This window comes from Aplysia californica, unplaced genomic scaffold (assembly GCF_000002075.1).
Source record: "Aplysia californica isolate F4 #8 unplaced genomic scaffold, AplCal3.0 scaffold00010, whole genome shotgun sequence".
NCBI classification, from domain to species: Eukaryota; Metazoa; Mollusca; class Gastropoda; order Aplysiida; family Aplysiidae; genus Aplysia; species Aplysia californica.
This window is the reverse complement of record NW_004797280.1, coordinates 120,126-136,771: the sequence shown is the minus strand read 5'-3', so window position 1 is coordinate 136,771 and position 16,646 is coordinate 120,126. Positions and strand designations below refer to the sequence as shown.

The 16,646-nt window shown below is 43.9% G+C and overlaps 1 protein-coding gene across 4 annotated transcripts in view; it reads right to left on the bottom strand.

Moving 5' to 3' along the window:
- Positions 1–16,646, bottom strand: part of LOC101862696 (E3 ubiquitin-protein ligase HUWE1) — a 103,607-nt gene that overhangs the window by 15,485 nt on the left and 71,476 nt on the right. For 3 of the 4 annotated variants that reach the window (XM_005089853.3, XM_013082986.2, XM_035969988.1), the window contains 12 exons: positions 16,356–16,573; positions 15,322–15,616; positions 12,902–13,930; positions 10,276–10,740; positions 9,038–9,156; positions 6,914–7,074; positions 6,120–6,254; positions 5,058–5,257; positions 4,341–4,646; positions 3,607–3,834; positions 1,782–1,997; positions 530–805 (listed from right to left, as the gene is read on the bottom strand). In XM_005089853.3, the coding sequence (XP_005089910.1) occupies positions 530–805; positions 1,782–1,997; positions 3,607–3,834; positions 4,341–4,646; positions 5,058–5,257; positions 6,120–6,254; positions 6,914–7,074; positions 9,038–9,156; positions 10,276–10,740; positions 12,902–13,930; positions 15,322–15,616; positions 16,356–16,573 (3,648 nt within the window). The remainder of the gene's footprint in view (positions 1–529; positions 806–1,781; positions 1,998–3,606; positions 3,835–4,340; positions 4,647–5,057; positions 5,258–6,119; positions 6,255–6,913; positions 7,075–9,037; positions 9,157–10,275; positions 10,741–12,901; positions 13,931–15,321; positions 15,617–16,355; positions 16,574–16,646) is intronic. The other variant, XM_005089854.3, reaches the window with a different exon arrangement.

The window sequence follows — 16,646 nt, the reverse complement described above, 5'->3', positions numbered from 1 at the left end:
CCCCCCCCCAAAAAAACCTTCTGTCTCCAGCATGATAAGCATAATATGAACATGTCAGAAGTGTCAACGAGTCTTTGCAAACATATAGGGGATGCAAAGCATAATGTTGGCACTCCAAGTATTTTGTCACAGTCTTTGACTTGGCAGATCCGCAAAGCAACACAGGAAATGCCGTTCTCAGACTGCATGCACTCGCGCAAACACAAATTTAAAAAATATTCAAGACATCCAGTTTTTTGCTAAATGAATACTTTACACTGGCAACTGTTCTCTTTTCTATAGGTTGGAACAAAGAATAAAAACAATAAACCACAAATCCAAAAGTCGGCTGAAAGTCAGAATGTTATTACATTTTTTTAAAAACCCAACATATCAGTTGTACTTTTCGTGAATGATGAAACAGTTTATGTAACATGTCAACAAGATGCTGTTCAAATGGAATAAATCTCACAGAACAAAACATCCCTCCCAGGAAACACGTGTAAAATACATCACTGCAGTAAGCAACGACAAAAAAATGTTTCCTCACCTTCAAAAACAATGTAAAACCTCTGCTTCCACTCCTCCGGCGAACGTCGGAACAACTCTCGGAACGAGTCCTCAAACACGTTCGACCTCCTCACGTGCACCGGGAGGTCCTCGCGTCGGGCGCCTTCGTTCATACGCTCCAGTTCCTGGCGGAAGTAGCGCCGTTTCACGTCAAAGTCAAGGATGCGAGTGTAGTCCACCAGGACAGAGAAGGGGCCCTCGGCTAGTGGAAACGTCGACTGACGAAGAATCTGGTTAAGCACTGTGCGGTGAGTCTCTGAAAGGGACGAAAGAAGAAAACAACGCAGCATACATCAATGAATTATACGAGTAGTAATGCCATGTCCAAAGTCAAAATGTTGCCATAACAAAACACAAAAAAAGCTGTTAAAAGTAATGTTTTGGAAAGTTATTTCACTTCAAGTCTATGAACTAAGGATATCTTTATAAAGACAGTAATGATTCTCACAGAACTTTCAACATAAACATGCATATTTCAATAGGTTGAAATCTGTGGACTTACAGCCAAAGACTTTTAATCAAGGACTGGTGGCTATATACGAGCAGTTTATTTTGCACCAGAGAGAAGATATAATATATCAATGTTCATCCAATTTTGCTCTGAAAAAGGAACTTAAACATCCTTGGAAAAGCTGGGAAGCATTTAAGCCCCAACAGAAAAGGACACCATAATCACCCCTCTTCGGTCAATCTCAAAAATCTCTCTTTCTTTTCAATCACTCGATGATACCCCCCAAAAAAGAATTGATGATGTTACACTAAGAATTTGCTTCGAAAAGGTTAATGAGAAACTAAATCTCAACCATAATTTATACTTTAAAGACATTTTGCAGCTTCATTGATAGTGATTTAAATCTCTTTTCTTCAGGTTCCACGGAAAACAGCTTCCAGGAACACGGATCAGACAGCGAGGATAAGCTTGAAGAATTCATTAACGGATCTAACAGAAAAAAAAAGAATACTTATTCAAAGGACAACAAAATTTTCTAATGTCTACTGGATGAGTGACATTAAAAAGAGGTTCTAAAGCACTGTCTTAACACTTTGCAGTCACTTGCCGCAATAATGCGCCGTTGAAAACCATCCGTTTAGGTCACCTGGCGCAGTTCTGCGCTAGGCCCGAGAAGTCCGTTGCAGTCACTCTCCTGGCTGGGAGACCAGATTTTGTACTGCTGGCTGTGTGACTGCAAAGTGTTACGGTACTCCCACGGCCAGTGACACATCTCACTCACCAGCAAACTTGAGGAACTTCTGTGTGTCTGGGGGTAGGTGGGTGATGGAGGCCATGGCGATGCCCGAGTTGTCGCGGGTCACCATGGAGATTGGCCCCTCGGGTGCTGTGGACGGCCCCGGGGACGGGCTGGGCGGGGCCATCTCCATGTACAGGTGGGCCAGTTGGTCTTCCCGCCGCGACACGGGCTGTTCACTCGGTTTGTTCACCTTCTCACCTAAGAAAATACCAAAAGCTAAAATGTTTGGTTTTGGTAAGAGTTTTACGGCACTTGCAACACAATAAGGTCATATAAGTGCCGAAGATTAAGAGAGTAGCATACATAAAAAAGAAGGAGAGATCAGGACTACAGATGTTTGATAGGAAAGAAGGAGCAAACCATACCAGGGCAACTGCCAACCACCCACAAGGTAAATTGATGCACCTCGGTAGACAAAACATGCTTTTAACCCTTCCAGCCCCATGCGCGTATATTTTCAGCAGCGCCCGTACCTCCCTCCATCCCAAAAGCGTATATTCTCAATTTCAAGGGGTACCGAATTTGCACATTTTTCAAAATTAGCTGACCTAATTAAACTATTTTCGTATTTGTTCAGTTACCTTTAAACAATGTTCTATGTTACTATCTAAGCCTCATTTCACAGACACTACATCACTTTTTAGAATGCATGCCACTTTTTCTAAAATACTGCTGTACTGGCAGGAAATGGAGGTTAGGAGGTGCAAAAAAATGGCTAGGAGTGGAAGGGTTCAGACCAGATACTATTTTCCTGAGCTGCATTATCTCTCACGTGCCAGAGAAATCTACCCCTCCCCCCCCCCTGCCAAACACTGAAAATATCCTGCACTGCATAACACAATTCAACTCACACATATTTGTAAAACCACAACATGGCACCAGACAAAAGAGCAAAGTCTATTGTTTATTGAATCTTTTGAGCCAATAAGCTTTCTGAACCATCACCTAGTTTCCAGCACGTGTAATTTCGAAAGGAACAAATGGAATTCCTTTCCCTTCCAGTCAATCTCAATGATTAAGTGAGAAAAATATTACGAAAATAATATTAATACTACAATCCTGCCCCCCCCCCATGTGTAACATACAATAACAGCACATACAGCATCTATTTAATTCTAAGCAACATTTCTTTCTTAATTTCCTACATTCTGTATCTTCCTGTTAATTTCCCTAAGCTCATAACATGCACTCCCCTGTGAAAAGGAATGTAAGACAGCAAGATCAACCTCGTGCATGTGAAGCACTTTGGTCGCAGAGATCAAACTATCCTATTACTGTAGCAGTCTTTAACTGGACATGTCCTCACAGCAGAGGGCATGTTGTTCTCAGACTGCAAGTTCCCTATTCTTCTCTTCCACGAGCACAGACACACATAAAAGTGACGACAAACTAACGCCAAGCCTGCTGGACCATCGTGTGTCTTCACTTTGTAAAATAAATTAATAAGTGATGAGGCCGGCGGCTTATAAGCATTAACACCCCCCAACAAGAGAACATGGTCGACATAATGCTCCATAGCATACCATAACCATTTAAAATGGGGTGCTTTAGGTCAGCTACGGGATACTCTAAATAGTAAGATGACCACCCCAATAAACATAATATAACGTTCATCTCTGAAAGGACTTGAACCAAGCGGGAAATTCGAGTAAAGTGCCTTTCCCAAGGACACAACATCGGACCGAGCTGACACTCGAAACGCAAATCTTCAATCTCACGATTATGAGTCTGGTAGCCTCACAACTACGCCACCGACACCACCCTCCACTGGACCGGAAAAGCAAACTACAGAAGCAAATTTTCTAACCAGCATGGACAATGAAAAATGCCTCCACGGCAGGCTGCAAGATGAGCACGGCGTGATGGTCGGGGGTCTTGGCCAGCTCTGACAGGCAGGCACCCAGCGTGGACCACAGCTCCTCCAGACACAGCTGTTCACTGAGGCGGGGCAAGGTCGTCGTCGTTGTCGTAGTCGCACTAGACGTCATGCTGGACGAAGAACCACCGGGGGCAGGCGCACCCGAGTCCTCACGATCTGAGACGAAGGGGGCATTATCAGTAATTTGCTTGCAGTTTTAGTAAAGAGTTTTACAGCACTTGCAACTTAATTAAATGCCAAAGAATAAAGGTGTTACTAGATAGTAACATACAAATAAAAGAAGGAAGAGAGATTGAGGAGAAAGAGGTTTGATAGAAAAGAAGGAGGAAACTACATCAGAGTACCTGCCAATCACCTGTCCAGTAATTTGTTTAGACTAGACTCATCATTTCAGAAGGACACAAAGAGCAACCTGCATGAAGCTATCATGTTGCCAAGTTAATATGTGAGGCACATAAAGAAAACCTGTCCCTGTGTGTGTGTGTGTGTGTGCAATTTAAGTCAATAATGGTCTTAACTTTTGAACCGTTGAAGATATTAACATGAAGTACAGTGAAAATAACCCAGAAAGGTGTCCTAAATCAGAATAAGTGCATATCTCAATAACTCTTTTACCAAACTGAAACTAAAAGAAACATATTTTAAAAAATAATAATAATCACCTGCTGCGGAAAGGCTGGCATCCACTTCCATAGGCGTCTCCGACCCTTGCCTTTGCTCCGACTGGCTAGAAGAAGACTGCGGCTGCGCACTGCCCTCAGACAACTCCACCCTCGCTGAGCCCACCAAGTTGCTGCCAGAGCTGGCCTGTCCACCAGCAGCAGCAGCAACAGCCTGGCTGCCGGGGACATTATTGGCAGCAACACCCGACAGACCAGACACCGCTCTGCCCTCTATCATGTTGAGGAACTGGTTGTCACTGACCACAGAGTTGATGATGGACCGGAGATCCTGCAAGCCTGAACCACCTGACAGAAAAAAAGTGGAGATATTCTCTGCAAACACAATACAATGCACATCTTGTTTTGGGATACGGCTGTAATCAAACGAAAGCAACTCCGTAGTCCTTCAGTACAATAATGAGACAAGTTACATTTTAATTTTCCTTTCCTTGGCTGGACAATTCCCAATAACACACTGTTGATATAGTTGTCAAACAATCAAGTGGCCATCTGGAGGAAACTTTTTTTTTTAAATATATAAATTTTTAATATAAAAATTTTAAAACATTATACTCTGTTCTAGGTGATCCTTTCTACCTCAAGCCAGCTGTGCTCCATCAGTCTGAGATCTGGCTCCAGGTCTCGTTCCAAGTCACTACGGTTCGTTTTATCCTCAGCTCGGTCAAAACCCAAATCTGTGGATTGGCTCGTGCTTACCTCTCGAAGCTGGCTTTTTGTTCTTGGCTCCTGCCGACCTGGCAGCATCCCTCAGTTGAATAATGACTTTGAGGATGCGCAGGAAGAACTGCTGCCCAGAACTCTTGCTGGTCAGCTGTGACATAGAAGACAGTTGAAGCTCTTTGCCCGTTTTCAACTTGCTCGGAGCAGAAACCACAACACTGCTTCCAGCAGAGAACCTAGAGAGAAATGGTAAAAACAGAAAACACAGCACGTCACAACAAGGGTATAGTTTTAGTATCAGCTTTACAACCCCTTAGTTTTAGTAGAGGTTTTACAGCACTCGCAACTGCATAAGGTCATATGAGCGCCAGAAGATTAGAGGTGTTACAAGAGAGTAACAAACATAAAAAAGAACAAGGGGAGATAAGGACGATAGATGTTTGATAGGAGAGAAGGAGCAAACCTCATCAGAGCACCCGCCAACCACCCACACAAAGGGGATTTACAACCCCTGCAACACAAGTAGGTTATACGAGTGCCAAAGATTAGAGGTGTTACTATAGAGTAACGTAAAAAGAAAAGAACGACGAGAGATAAGAAAGACAGATGTTTGATAAGAAAGAATAAGCAAACCACACCAGATCACCCGTCAACCACCCACTGTCACAACCAGAACCAGGTGAGATACAAATAGGAAATGCTGTAAAACAAAAAAACATATCAAAGTGTTCAGTTCAGCTGCAAGGCCCTCTATGGGTCTTCGGTTCAATGTCACATTCCATTATTTAGAATGGAGGCCTACATAATATTGACTCCCTTCTTTTTTGCGTGTTTGTTTGCTTCAGTAATGAGAAGCACATTGACATTTTACAGTCATTTAGTTCAGGAAAAAAAAGGACAAAGAAATAACAGAGGGAAAGAAAAGAACAATAATATTTTTAAAAAGAAATGTTTAAAAATGTAAAATATAGACGTATACAAGTGGACACATTTCTTAAAAGGATCTTCTCGAGCCATTTCACACAAAACAAAAGCAAATTTTCATGGGGGGGGTGTGTGTGTTGTCTTGTAAATATTCCCACTTTCTCTGCCAGTTACCTGTCAGGTAAAATGCCCTTGGCTGTGTGTTGAGAGCCAGCTGCACTAGCCCCTCCTGTCTCTCCGTCACGACTACTGCTCTCCTCCTCCATGTGATCCAGGCCGGCGTTCAACTCCTGCAGCTGCACCAACAAACTGAGGACAAGTACAAGGTCATTTCAGCAACGTCAATTTAGTTTTAGAAAGTGTTTTACGGCACTTGCAACACAATAAGGTCATACAAGTGCCGAAGACTAGAGGTGTTACAAGAGAGTAACAGACATAAAATAGAAGGAGGGGAGATAAAGACGATAGATGTTTGATAGGAAAGAAGGAGCAAACCACACCAGAGCACCCGCCAACCACCCACTTCAGCAATGTCAAACAACAAACCTCATCAATATATCTAACCTGTATACAAAGCTATAATCAAATATCACATGTAATGATACAAAAATGGAAAAAACACAAAACTACCCCTCCAACAACCAGGCACATATACATTTTGTCCTCTCAGCAACTTTTAAAGATAACAAACTCATTCTCCAGTCTAAGCTGTCTACAATGCTTTTCACTTTCTATTTGCTATAGTTGCACAACCCCCCCCCCAAAAAAAAACAACACCCCCAACAGTTATCATTTATTAATAATCAATAGAAGGAGGGGGAGAGGGGGGAAGGGAAGCAGCAGCAGGAGCCAAAGGAGGAGGAGAAGGAGAAGAAGAAGAAGGAAAATGAGGAGGAGGAGGAGGAGGAGGAGGAGGAGGAGGAGGAAGAACAACAACAACAACAACGGTTAGTCTACAGGCTGGTTACCTGTTGATATGACCACACACAGTCATGCCCAACTGCCTGGCCCCAGACAACAGCAGCTCCAGCACAGCTGCTCGCGTTGCCGAGTTGGCCCACGACAGCTGGAGCAATAGATTGGTGGCGTCCTCCAGACCCTCCTCAGAACACGACTTGGATGTCAGAACCTGCAATGACAGAATTCACAACAGTTGTTCAAATTGTCTTTAGTTTTTGTAAGAGTTTTACGGCACTTGCAACACAATAAGGTCATATAAGTGCCTAAGACTAGAGGTGACAAGACAGTAACAAACATAATAAAAAAGGACGAGAGATAAAGACGATAGTCGTTTAATTGGAAAGAAGGAGCAAACCACACCAGAGCACTCGCCAAACACTCACTCAAATTGTCTGTTGAATGGACCAACCGTGCCTCAAATGAATCAATAGAGCACAATCTTCTACATTCTACAATATTTTCTGGCAGCATAAGCATGCATATCTCAAATTTGTGACCAATGTAATAGAAGTTGTGAATGAGTACAAATGATTGAAAGTATTTGTGCATGTGTGTGAGGGTGGTGAAGTCCGTTCAGACTTGCGGTCTAATCCTACTAAAATATTACCGTCTCCTCCCTGTCAACAGAAATACTGAACAGACATACACGTGGTGGTAGCACAAAATCAGAACACACCACTCCTTTCTTTACATTTATTTAAACACACAGCATGACATTTGTGTGCAAGACAATATTGTTTTTAGAAAAGAGCCACCATTACAACTTTTCTCTATTCATCATTTAGTTTATAGACCTGCATGTGAGCCTCAACCAGATTGTCTGAAAATTTTGCGCAACCCCCCCCCCCCCAAGGAGCTTTTGTGGGTGTCATAAGTCATAAGGAAGGACTTTCGAGTAACGAGTGACCACCCCAAAAAACACAACAAAGAAGAGACCTAACCCTACCCCTACGTCTACCCCAAAAAAGAACCTGCAACGAGCCTAATGTGAAAAGGCCAGCAAAAGTTTTTAAAAAAATTAAATTAAAAATTAAAAAACCACACTCCAAAACAAACAAGGCTTACAAGGAGCATAATATAATGGCCTACATCTAGATCTACATATATATTGCTAGATCTATAATAATAGGGTTTGATACAATAAGTAACACAATAGAATTGGAATATGAATCCTCCATATATAGATCTAGAGCTAGTAAACTAAATAAATCTAGATCTAGATCTAGATCTAGTAGAACAAGTGAATAGGATCTAGGAATAGGCCTTGGCCTTGAACTAGAAATCCGCATCCGATTCCGAACAGAGGGGCTCAGCTGAGTCTAGATTCTAAATAAATAAATAATTCACGCACCTGATGAAATGCCTTTTACCAACATTAATATTACAGCACAGCCTATGATAGGGTTGGATAAAATAGAATTGGAATATGAATCCTCCATTGAGGTCTATAATGATCTCTATATAAATCTAGATCTAGATGTCTAGATCTAGATGTCTAGATCTAGATCTAGATGTCTAGATCTAGATCTAGATTCTATTTATCTAGAATCTAAATCTAAGTGAGTTGGACTGGAATTAATCCACACGATCTGAACAATTGAATTTGTCAACAAAACGAAATTCAAAATGGCCGGTCGAGCACGAAACAAAGTAGATAATTTAGGTCGTCGTCCTTTTTCGTATTCGCATTTCTACTCAGGTTCCGACAATTATGTCGGAAACGCCGACGTCGGCAGTCGGTGGTCGGCACGAACACGAAAGTGCCGACAAAGCCGACGGGAGAAAAGGGGGACGCTGGCAGTCGGCCAGGCCTCGCACTTCGCACATTGACTGATACAAGTGGGCCTAGCGATAGCATCGGCCGCCTCGCGGGTCGGGTCGCGATTGTCGGATTTCAGACGATTGTCGGCAAACATGCAGGTATAAGTTTAGTTTTAGTAGAGGTTTTGCGGAGCTTGCAACTGCATAAGGTCATATGAGCGCCAGAAGATTAGAGGTGTTACAAGAGAGTAACAAACAAAAAAGAACAAGGGGAAATAAGGACGACAGATGTTTGATAGGAAAGATAAAGCAACCACACCAGAGCACTCGTCAACCACCCACATTCATCATTTCAATCACAATTCACTCACCTCGACAGCAAGCTTCAGTTCATTATAGAGGATTGGGGACTCCTCCTCTTCCTCAGCCTCCTCTTCTGCTGAGGATCCATTCTCCTTCTTTTTAGTTCCATCCTCTGTGCTTGAAGCATCTGTTGGAAAAAGAAAGTAGTCTTCTAAGTTATAGTCAGCAAGATATACGCAACATTTCCCAAGATCAAGATAGCTGTAAATCTTACAGAAATAGAAAAGAGCCCAAAAGCAAATCTCGTAACATACTTATTTCACATTTTAATTGCACAGTTTTTCAGTTTGTTTAGTATAGGGTTTTACGGCGCTCGCAACTGCATAAGGTCATATGAGCGCGCGGGACACACCTAATACTTTTTCGTTGGTAGGAAATTTTGAATTTTGCCCGGGTGGCGGCCGAAGCCTACTCTTATCGATTTTAGACCACCAAGGGATCTTTAACGTGCGCAACTTGCACACGGGCCCTCCGAGATTTTTCGCCCTTGTCCGAGAAGGCTAGATGTAGATCTTTCCTACCAGAAGATCAGGGGTGTGGCAGAAAGACAGCAGTTAGGAGGAGCCAAGGAGTAGCAGTAGAAAGGCTGCAGAAAGAGTCAGGAGCCCAGAGGAGGGGGCAAAGGAGGTGAGGGGGTGGGGGCAGAAAGTGGAAATGAAAGCAGACAACAGAACATTGTTAGAGATCAGGAAAGGATGTGAAAGGAGACAATTTTAGAGAAGAAAATGTTTTGGTCGCCACCCGGAATCGAACCCGCGACCTTTGAATGAGAGGCCGACACCTTAACCTCTAGGCCACGAGAGCCCCCCAGTTTATCAGTAACAGAGGCAACACAAGTATGCATTTAAAAACAAGACTACTTTCTAGATGGCATTCCCAGAACCATGTAACACAAGTACAAAAAAAATACCATTTATTTGTATAACAAAGCTTTGAACATACACTAAACAATAAATAAATACAATATGTAATTTTTCATAATCCAATAATAATTTTAATAACCTAACCCAAAACAGATGTAGCACTTGGTGACCCCTATTAATAAATTTAAACACCCTCTTTAGTTTTAAGTAAGAATTTTACAGCACTTGCAATACAAATAGGTCATACGAGTGCCGAAGATTAGAGGTGTTACAAGAGAGTAGCCAAAGAAAAGAAGGAAAGATTTAAAGGACAATATATGTTTGATAAAAAAGGACGAAGCAAATCACACCAGAAGTGCCAACCACCCATGAACCCCTTCTACCTGTGGTTGCTCCTAGCACAGACTGCTGCTCCGTGGCCTCCCCTGAGACAGTCGGGTTAGGGGCGGCAGGCACAGTCGTCGCCGTGGCAGAAGTTACAGCCATCGCAGCGGTAGCTGACACGGTGGTCACAGGACCCGCCACCGCCGCAGTAGTGGTGGTAGTCGAAGTGGCAGCCGGTCGAGTGGTGGTCACCGCATCGGTCGCTGTCGTGATGGCCGCAGTACTACTGGCGGTAGTAGTAGTGGTGGTGGTGGTTGTGGTGGCTGCTGAGGGTGGTTTGGCGGTGTCGGGCAGGCTGACGGAGATGAGGCCCAGCAGACGCAGTAGCCGGTCCGTGAGCAGCTGGCTCCGCCGCACCACGGGCTGGCTCAGCATGGACATGAGCTGACCCAGGGCGCTGCTGGCGTAGTCTGTGGCCTGCAGCTCCGACTCGGCACCCGCTGTGCTGTGGCTGCGCTGAACACCTGCAACACGCACACGAGAAAAAAGTGAATAACAGGTAAGAATTTAAACTCCGTGTTTAATAACTATTTTAATAAATAACATCTGCAAGACCCACAAACAAGAATTTTGTATTATGTTTTAGTAGAGGCTTTACGGCGCTCACAATTGCATAAGGTCATATGAGCGCCAGAAGATTAGAGGTGTTACAAGAGAGTAACAAACATAAAAAAGGAGGGGAGATAAGGATAATAGATGTTTGATAGGAACGAAGAAGCAAACCATACCAGAGCACCCGCCAAGCACTCATGAACAAGAAATTAAACGTTTAAAAAAATATTTTTTTAAAAGTCGAGCTTGTCTAAGACAAGACAACCACCCAATGTCGAGGAGAAACATGGTCATGTGACAGGTGGTTGCCTTGGACAGTGTCATTATAACAGGAAAACAAAACAAGAGGAGGAAAGAGAGAAGTGGTTATTTACACAGGTGGTTGTCTTAAATGGTGGTCTTTAGAGCAGGTTTATACTCTATACCCTATTGTGTCTGGTCCATTCCTATTCCATCTTCAAACTAAAACTGCGTTGGTACAGCTCCCTCAGGAGAGAGTCTAATAATATAAGAGGAAGGGTCAGCAAAATAAACATCCATGACTAACACAATAATATAATAACTCTTTGAATTCAGCTCGTCATTCCAGTGGTGTTTTTGGTTCTGCATATCACCGCCACGCCACTTAAGTGGCGTTTGGCGCTGATTTAATTAAACCAAAGATTTACACCCAACCCAGTGATACATTTACTACTTATTTTCAACTACATTGTGAACCTTCGTCCAATTACAAATAGTTTGAGTGCTCGCACAAACAAATCTGTCAATATTTGACTGAACTATAACCGTTTTAAAGTAGCCAAAAACTGTGAAATCCCTTGCGTACCGAATTAGTAAAATAACCCTTTAAAGCCAGCAAAGAACTTCCGTACAGAAAAACTCCATTATAATTAAACCAACAGCAACTTTTAGCAGAAGTATAGAAAAAAAATCTCTTATATCAGACACACTGCACACCTGAAGCATGCCCCTTTCTCTACCAAATAGCAGTCTTCCATAATCAACACATTGTAGATGCCCTGTTGGAACCACCTTAACTCAAATCTTAAAATTTTACAGGAGACAACAAACTGTCGAACATTGTTAGTGTTAGCACTCGGGCAATCAAATTTTGTGTTTGAACCTCACTAAAAATGATGAATAGAGAAAATTTACAAGTGTCTACTTCAAGCAGTTATCTGACCATGAATATTCTAAATTGGGAATTCAACCCCTGGCAGTGAGCGTTACAACCAGCCACACTGCACATTTTTCAGCATGGAGTGGCATCTTTGTTGTTAGGGTAAGTCAGCGTTTCAAAGCGCTCGCAACTGCATACGGTCATACGAGCGTGCGGACACATTAAACATTTTCAGTTTGGTAAGAAATTAATTTCGAATTTTGCTCGGGTGGTGGCTGAAGCCTACTCTTATCGATTTTGGACCACCAAGGGATCTTTTATGTGCGCAACTTGCACACGGGACCTCCAAGATTTTTCGCCCTTATCCGAGAAGGCTAGGAGCAAGATCTTCCTTAACCTGAGATCAGGGGTGTGGCTGAAAGACAACAGTTAGGAGGAGCCAAGGAGTAGTAGCAGAAAGGCTGCAGAAAGAGTCAGGAGCCCAATGGAGAGCACATGGGGGGGGGGGGGGGGCAGAAAGTAGAGAAGAAAGCAGACGATAGAGCATGGTTAGAGAGTATGAAAGGAGGTGAAAGGAGAAAATTATAGAGAAGAAAATTGTCCATCGCGGCCAGGTTTCAAACCCCGCATCTAATGAACGAGAGGCAAACAAATTTTTTGGTGGGGGATCACTCCATACATCACAAGAGGCACAAAATGAAAATTTACTTTTTTCCTTTGCTTTTGTCGGAAGGAAAAGATTGAAAATGGGTTTGCTTTTTTGTACACCATATAGAGCAAAACTATTATGCGGAATTATGTAAGATAAATATCAGCTACACTCCTTTTGAATTCCACATATTGTGTTCAGATTTGAAATGCAAAGCTTCAGTGTGGAGGAAAATATTCGCAATTTTTTCAATTTTTTTTGGGATCATTCCATACATCACAAAAGGCACAAAATGAAAACTTACTTTTTCCTTTACTTTTGCCGGAGGCACCGTCGAGTCTCACAAGAATATTCCAGAAGTCATTGTCCGACTTGACCTCGTGCCTGGCTGACCCTGAAGAGCCGCTTGCACTCTCCGCAGCGCGCGCCATCTTGGGACTCGACTGGGCCCCGCTTCCCGGGAGCTTCTTTGAGCCCGAAGAGTCGGAATCCTCATCCTTACCCGCTTCTGATCGGATTAAGACCTCCTTGGCTTTTCCTGCCGGGAGGAAGTACGTGGGGAACATCTTGGCCAGCGAGATAAGCGTGTCGAGGGCGTGCCGGCACACGACAGGCGCTGCCTGCGGGTGGATGCTGACAGAGGCGGACGTGGAGCCACTGGACTTTTTCCCTGAGCTACGGTGTATCTGGAAGACGTTGGCTCGGCAGCCCAGGGCGGCCTCCAGGCTGATGGACAGCCAGTAGCCCCCGGCCCCCGCTACCATCGTAGAGGAGGTGGCCGCCAAGCCTCGGGCCGTCATGCCACCAGGGCCAGCTGACAAGGAGATGGAACTGGGGTCCTGTTGCATAGATAAGGAGGCGTCTGTGCCGGAGGAGGAGGATGAGGAGAAAGACGTGGAGGAGGAGGATGAGTTAGCTGTGGCGCCGGCAGACTTCTTGCCCTTGCCTTTATCTTTGAAGCTGGCGGCGGGACTGGGGGCCAGGCGCTCCTCCACACACAGAGCGTTGGCCACCCCGGCCGCCGTGTTCACGTCCCCGGCTTTCTGCACGATGGAAAGCAGAGCACGGATGAGCCAGGCCCGGGTGGGGCCGTGGTAACACAGGTTGCGCAGGACACGGTGCAGGCGTGCAGTGTTCAACTTAGGTTCGTCCAAAAACAACAACACCAACAAGCAGCTCAAGGCTTCTGGGTCCAGCATGAAGCGCCCTTTCACCTTGGTGGGGTTGCTGGTTCCGGAGCCCCCTTGGACTTGCTGTAGCCGGCTGCCTCCAAACGACCACGGGCGCTGGGTAGCTCGAATAGCATAGCGTGTTCCGAGTCGCCCAGCCAAGCCTGTAATCATAAATGAAATGTGTGAGAACTTCATGTCTCAAAAAAAAATCATTTCTTTATCACAAAATGCAGAGTGCACATAAAATTCTTTGAACCATTTCAAACAAGAATGACAACTATTTGGATTTTTTTAAAAAACGCAATTCAGGACTAATGGAAAAAAATAGAAACCAGTGTTCTTTAGACGAAAAAAATCCCTGTGCTTGCTCTCCAAAGAAGTCTGAACAGTGGCACTATACAAAAATATGTTTAGTCAAGTGGACGTGTCACTAAAAACTTGGTTATTACCAAAAGGAAAACTGACTTGAGGAGTAGTCACCTTAAGAGAGGCAACAGTATCTCATTACATAATAGACAGGTAACATCTAAACCAACGTTAATGCTCATAATATTGATATTATCTCTCAACTGAAAAATTCTCATCAGCCTGAATTAATTTCCGCGGACTTTCCTGAATAGCCGGAATGAAATCTGTCCGGTCGTTCAGAATTTGCATAACAAATTTTTGTATCGCCCACAATTTAGATCAAGATCTATCTCGTTCGCCATGCCTTAAAAAAAACAACACAAAAAACTCAACAAACATATCAACATCAGCTACAATGGAGAAGCAGATAGTGAGATTGAATGCAGAAAAGGCGGGTGTATATTGTAGAGGGATTTAACACTCTGCGGTCACTTGGCGCAATAAGGCGGCGTTGAAAATTATCCATTCTGGTCACCTGGCGAATTTTTGCGCCAAGCCTGAGAGGTCTGATGCAGTCGCTCTCCTGTCTGGTTGACCAGATGGGGTATTTTGTACTACTCGCGGTGTGACTGCAAAGTGTTAATTTTAACAACCCTGATTAAAGCGGTGACTCAGCTTCTAGATTCCAAACTGTCAGTGTTACATTGCTCTCTCACAAAAAATCTTTTTTAATACGCCTTCGAGCTTCAAATTCTCACAAAGACAGGAATTACCATCGTATCTATCTTAAACTTTACTAATATTATAACCATGGATTTCCGGGACCGGAGAGAAAATTGTTTAATTAGGAAGGGTGAAAACGACACACTGGGGAAAGGGGGTAAATGAAAATGACATGGAGCGTGTTATTCTGGCTGATAAACTGACACATCATTTATCACAGACACATAAGAAACTTTTTTTTAAAACACTCTATACACAGGGCATAGATGACGAAGAACAGTAGGAGGAACGAGAGCAGAATCACATAGGCCTAACGTACAAGAAACTTTTTTTAAACACTCTACAAACAGGGCGTAGACGACGAAGCAGTTGGAGGGTGACTTTTCAACACTCTACAAACATGGCATAGACGAAGAAGCAATAGGACAATAGGAGGGGGGGAAGCAGGAACGAGGGCGGAATGACAAGAAAAAGGCCTAACCCGAGTGTCTGAGAATAGCAGAGATGGAAGCCGCCCCACCCTGCGCTATGAGGCGCTCCTGCAGCAGGCGGCGGTGGCGCTCCTCCATGTCGCGCCGCAGCTCCTGGGCCTCGGCCGCCAGCTCGGGTGGGAGCACGGCCAGCATGCTGTCGTCCATGTCGGAGAGAACCTGCTGGCGAAGCGAGGTGGGCAGGGTGGAGAAGAAGGTGGCCGGGTCCACGGGAAGGTCCGGGTTCGAGGCGCTCTGCTGCTGGGCCGCCATGCGCGCCTGCTCTGCTCGCTGCTGAGCCAACACCTGAGGGAGAATGTGTTCGCGTTTTCAGATTTACATACTTCTTCACGCAAATTTAGCTAACTTTTAAAAACTTCTAAAATAAAACTTTTAAAAATGGAAACCTCCAAAGTAACCTTCATCTCGGATACAACAGGATAAAAACTATTTTCTAAACAACTATGGACAGCTCCACACAACGGCAAGATGCATCATCAACATATTAACGAAAGTGGGAAAAGTGAAAAACCATAGAATTGAATCAACATTTATGGACTGCTTGAAGAGCACACAACTACTTTTTTTCTAAATCAAAAAATATCCATTACCCTTCCACTCTAAGAAAGGCTTGTTTCTTTACCTTCATCCCAGATACAACAGGATAAGGCGATTTCCTGAACCCCCAAAGAGGTTTGAACTTCAAATCCAGTGTTTTACTAACTAAGCTATCGCTCCTCCGTCCAGTAAAAATCATTTCAATATCATTAGTTGATTAGTATTCTACTGATAAATCAAGAAACATCACAATATCCAACGTTCTCCCCCCGCCCGCTTATGAATGTCACATTTTTTTCAAAATGGAATTCATTCCAACTTTTAAAACCAAGTTTGCCAAAGAAATGTCTTTATTTTAAAAAAACGAAAAAAATAAGGGCACGGTGTCAGGCCCCAGATGAAGAGTTTAACGTTAACTTTTAGTTAAACAAACGACCTTCAGGAAACGAACTCAACCACCAACTACAGACGACGCCAAAAATCTTACCTCTTCCTGTATGGCGGGGGGCAGGGCGGCCAGAAACTCCGGGTTGACCTGCATGGCGGCAGAGTTCCCGCTTGGCGTGCTCTCCTGGGCCTGTGCCTGCTCCTGTGCGCGCCGACGGATGCGTTGGAGCCGCAGCTGCTCCGAGATGACCTCCTGTCTGATGTGCTCGGGCAGCGCTGCCAGGAAGGACGGGTCCACACCCTCTGGGAGCTCCGGGTCTGGAATTGGCATATGTTTTTTTATATATATTTTTTTTTTAAATTTGTTTTTGTTTTTTAGAGGCTTGCAGGG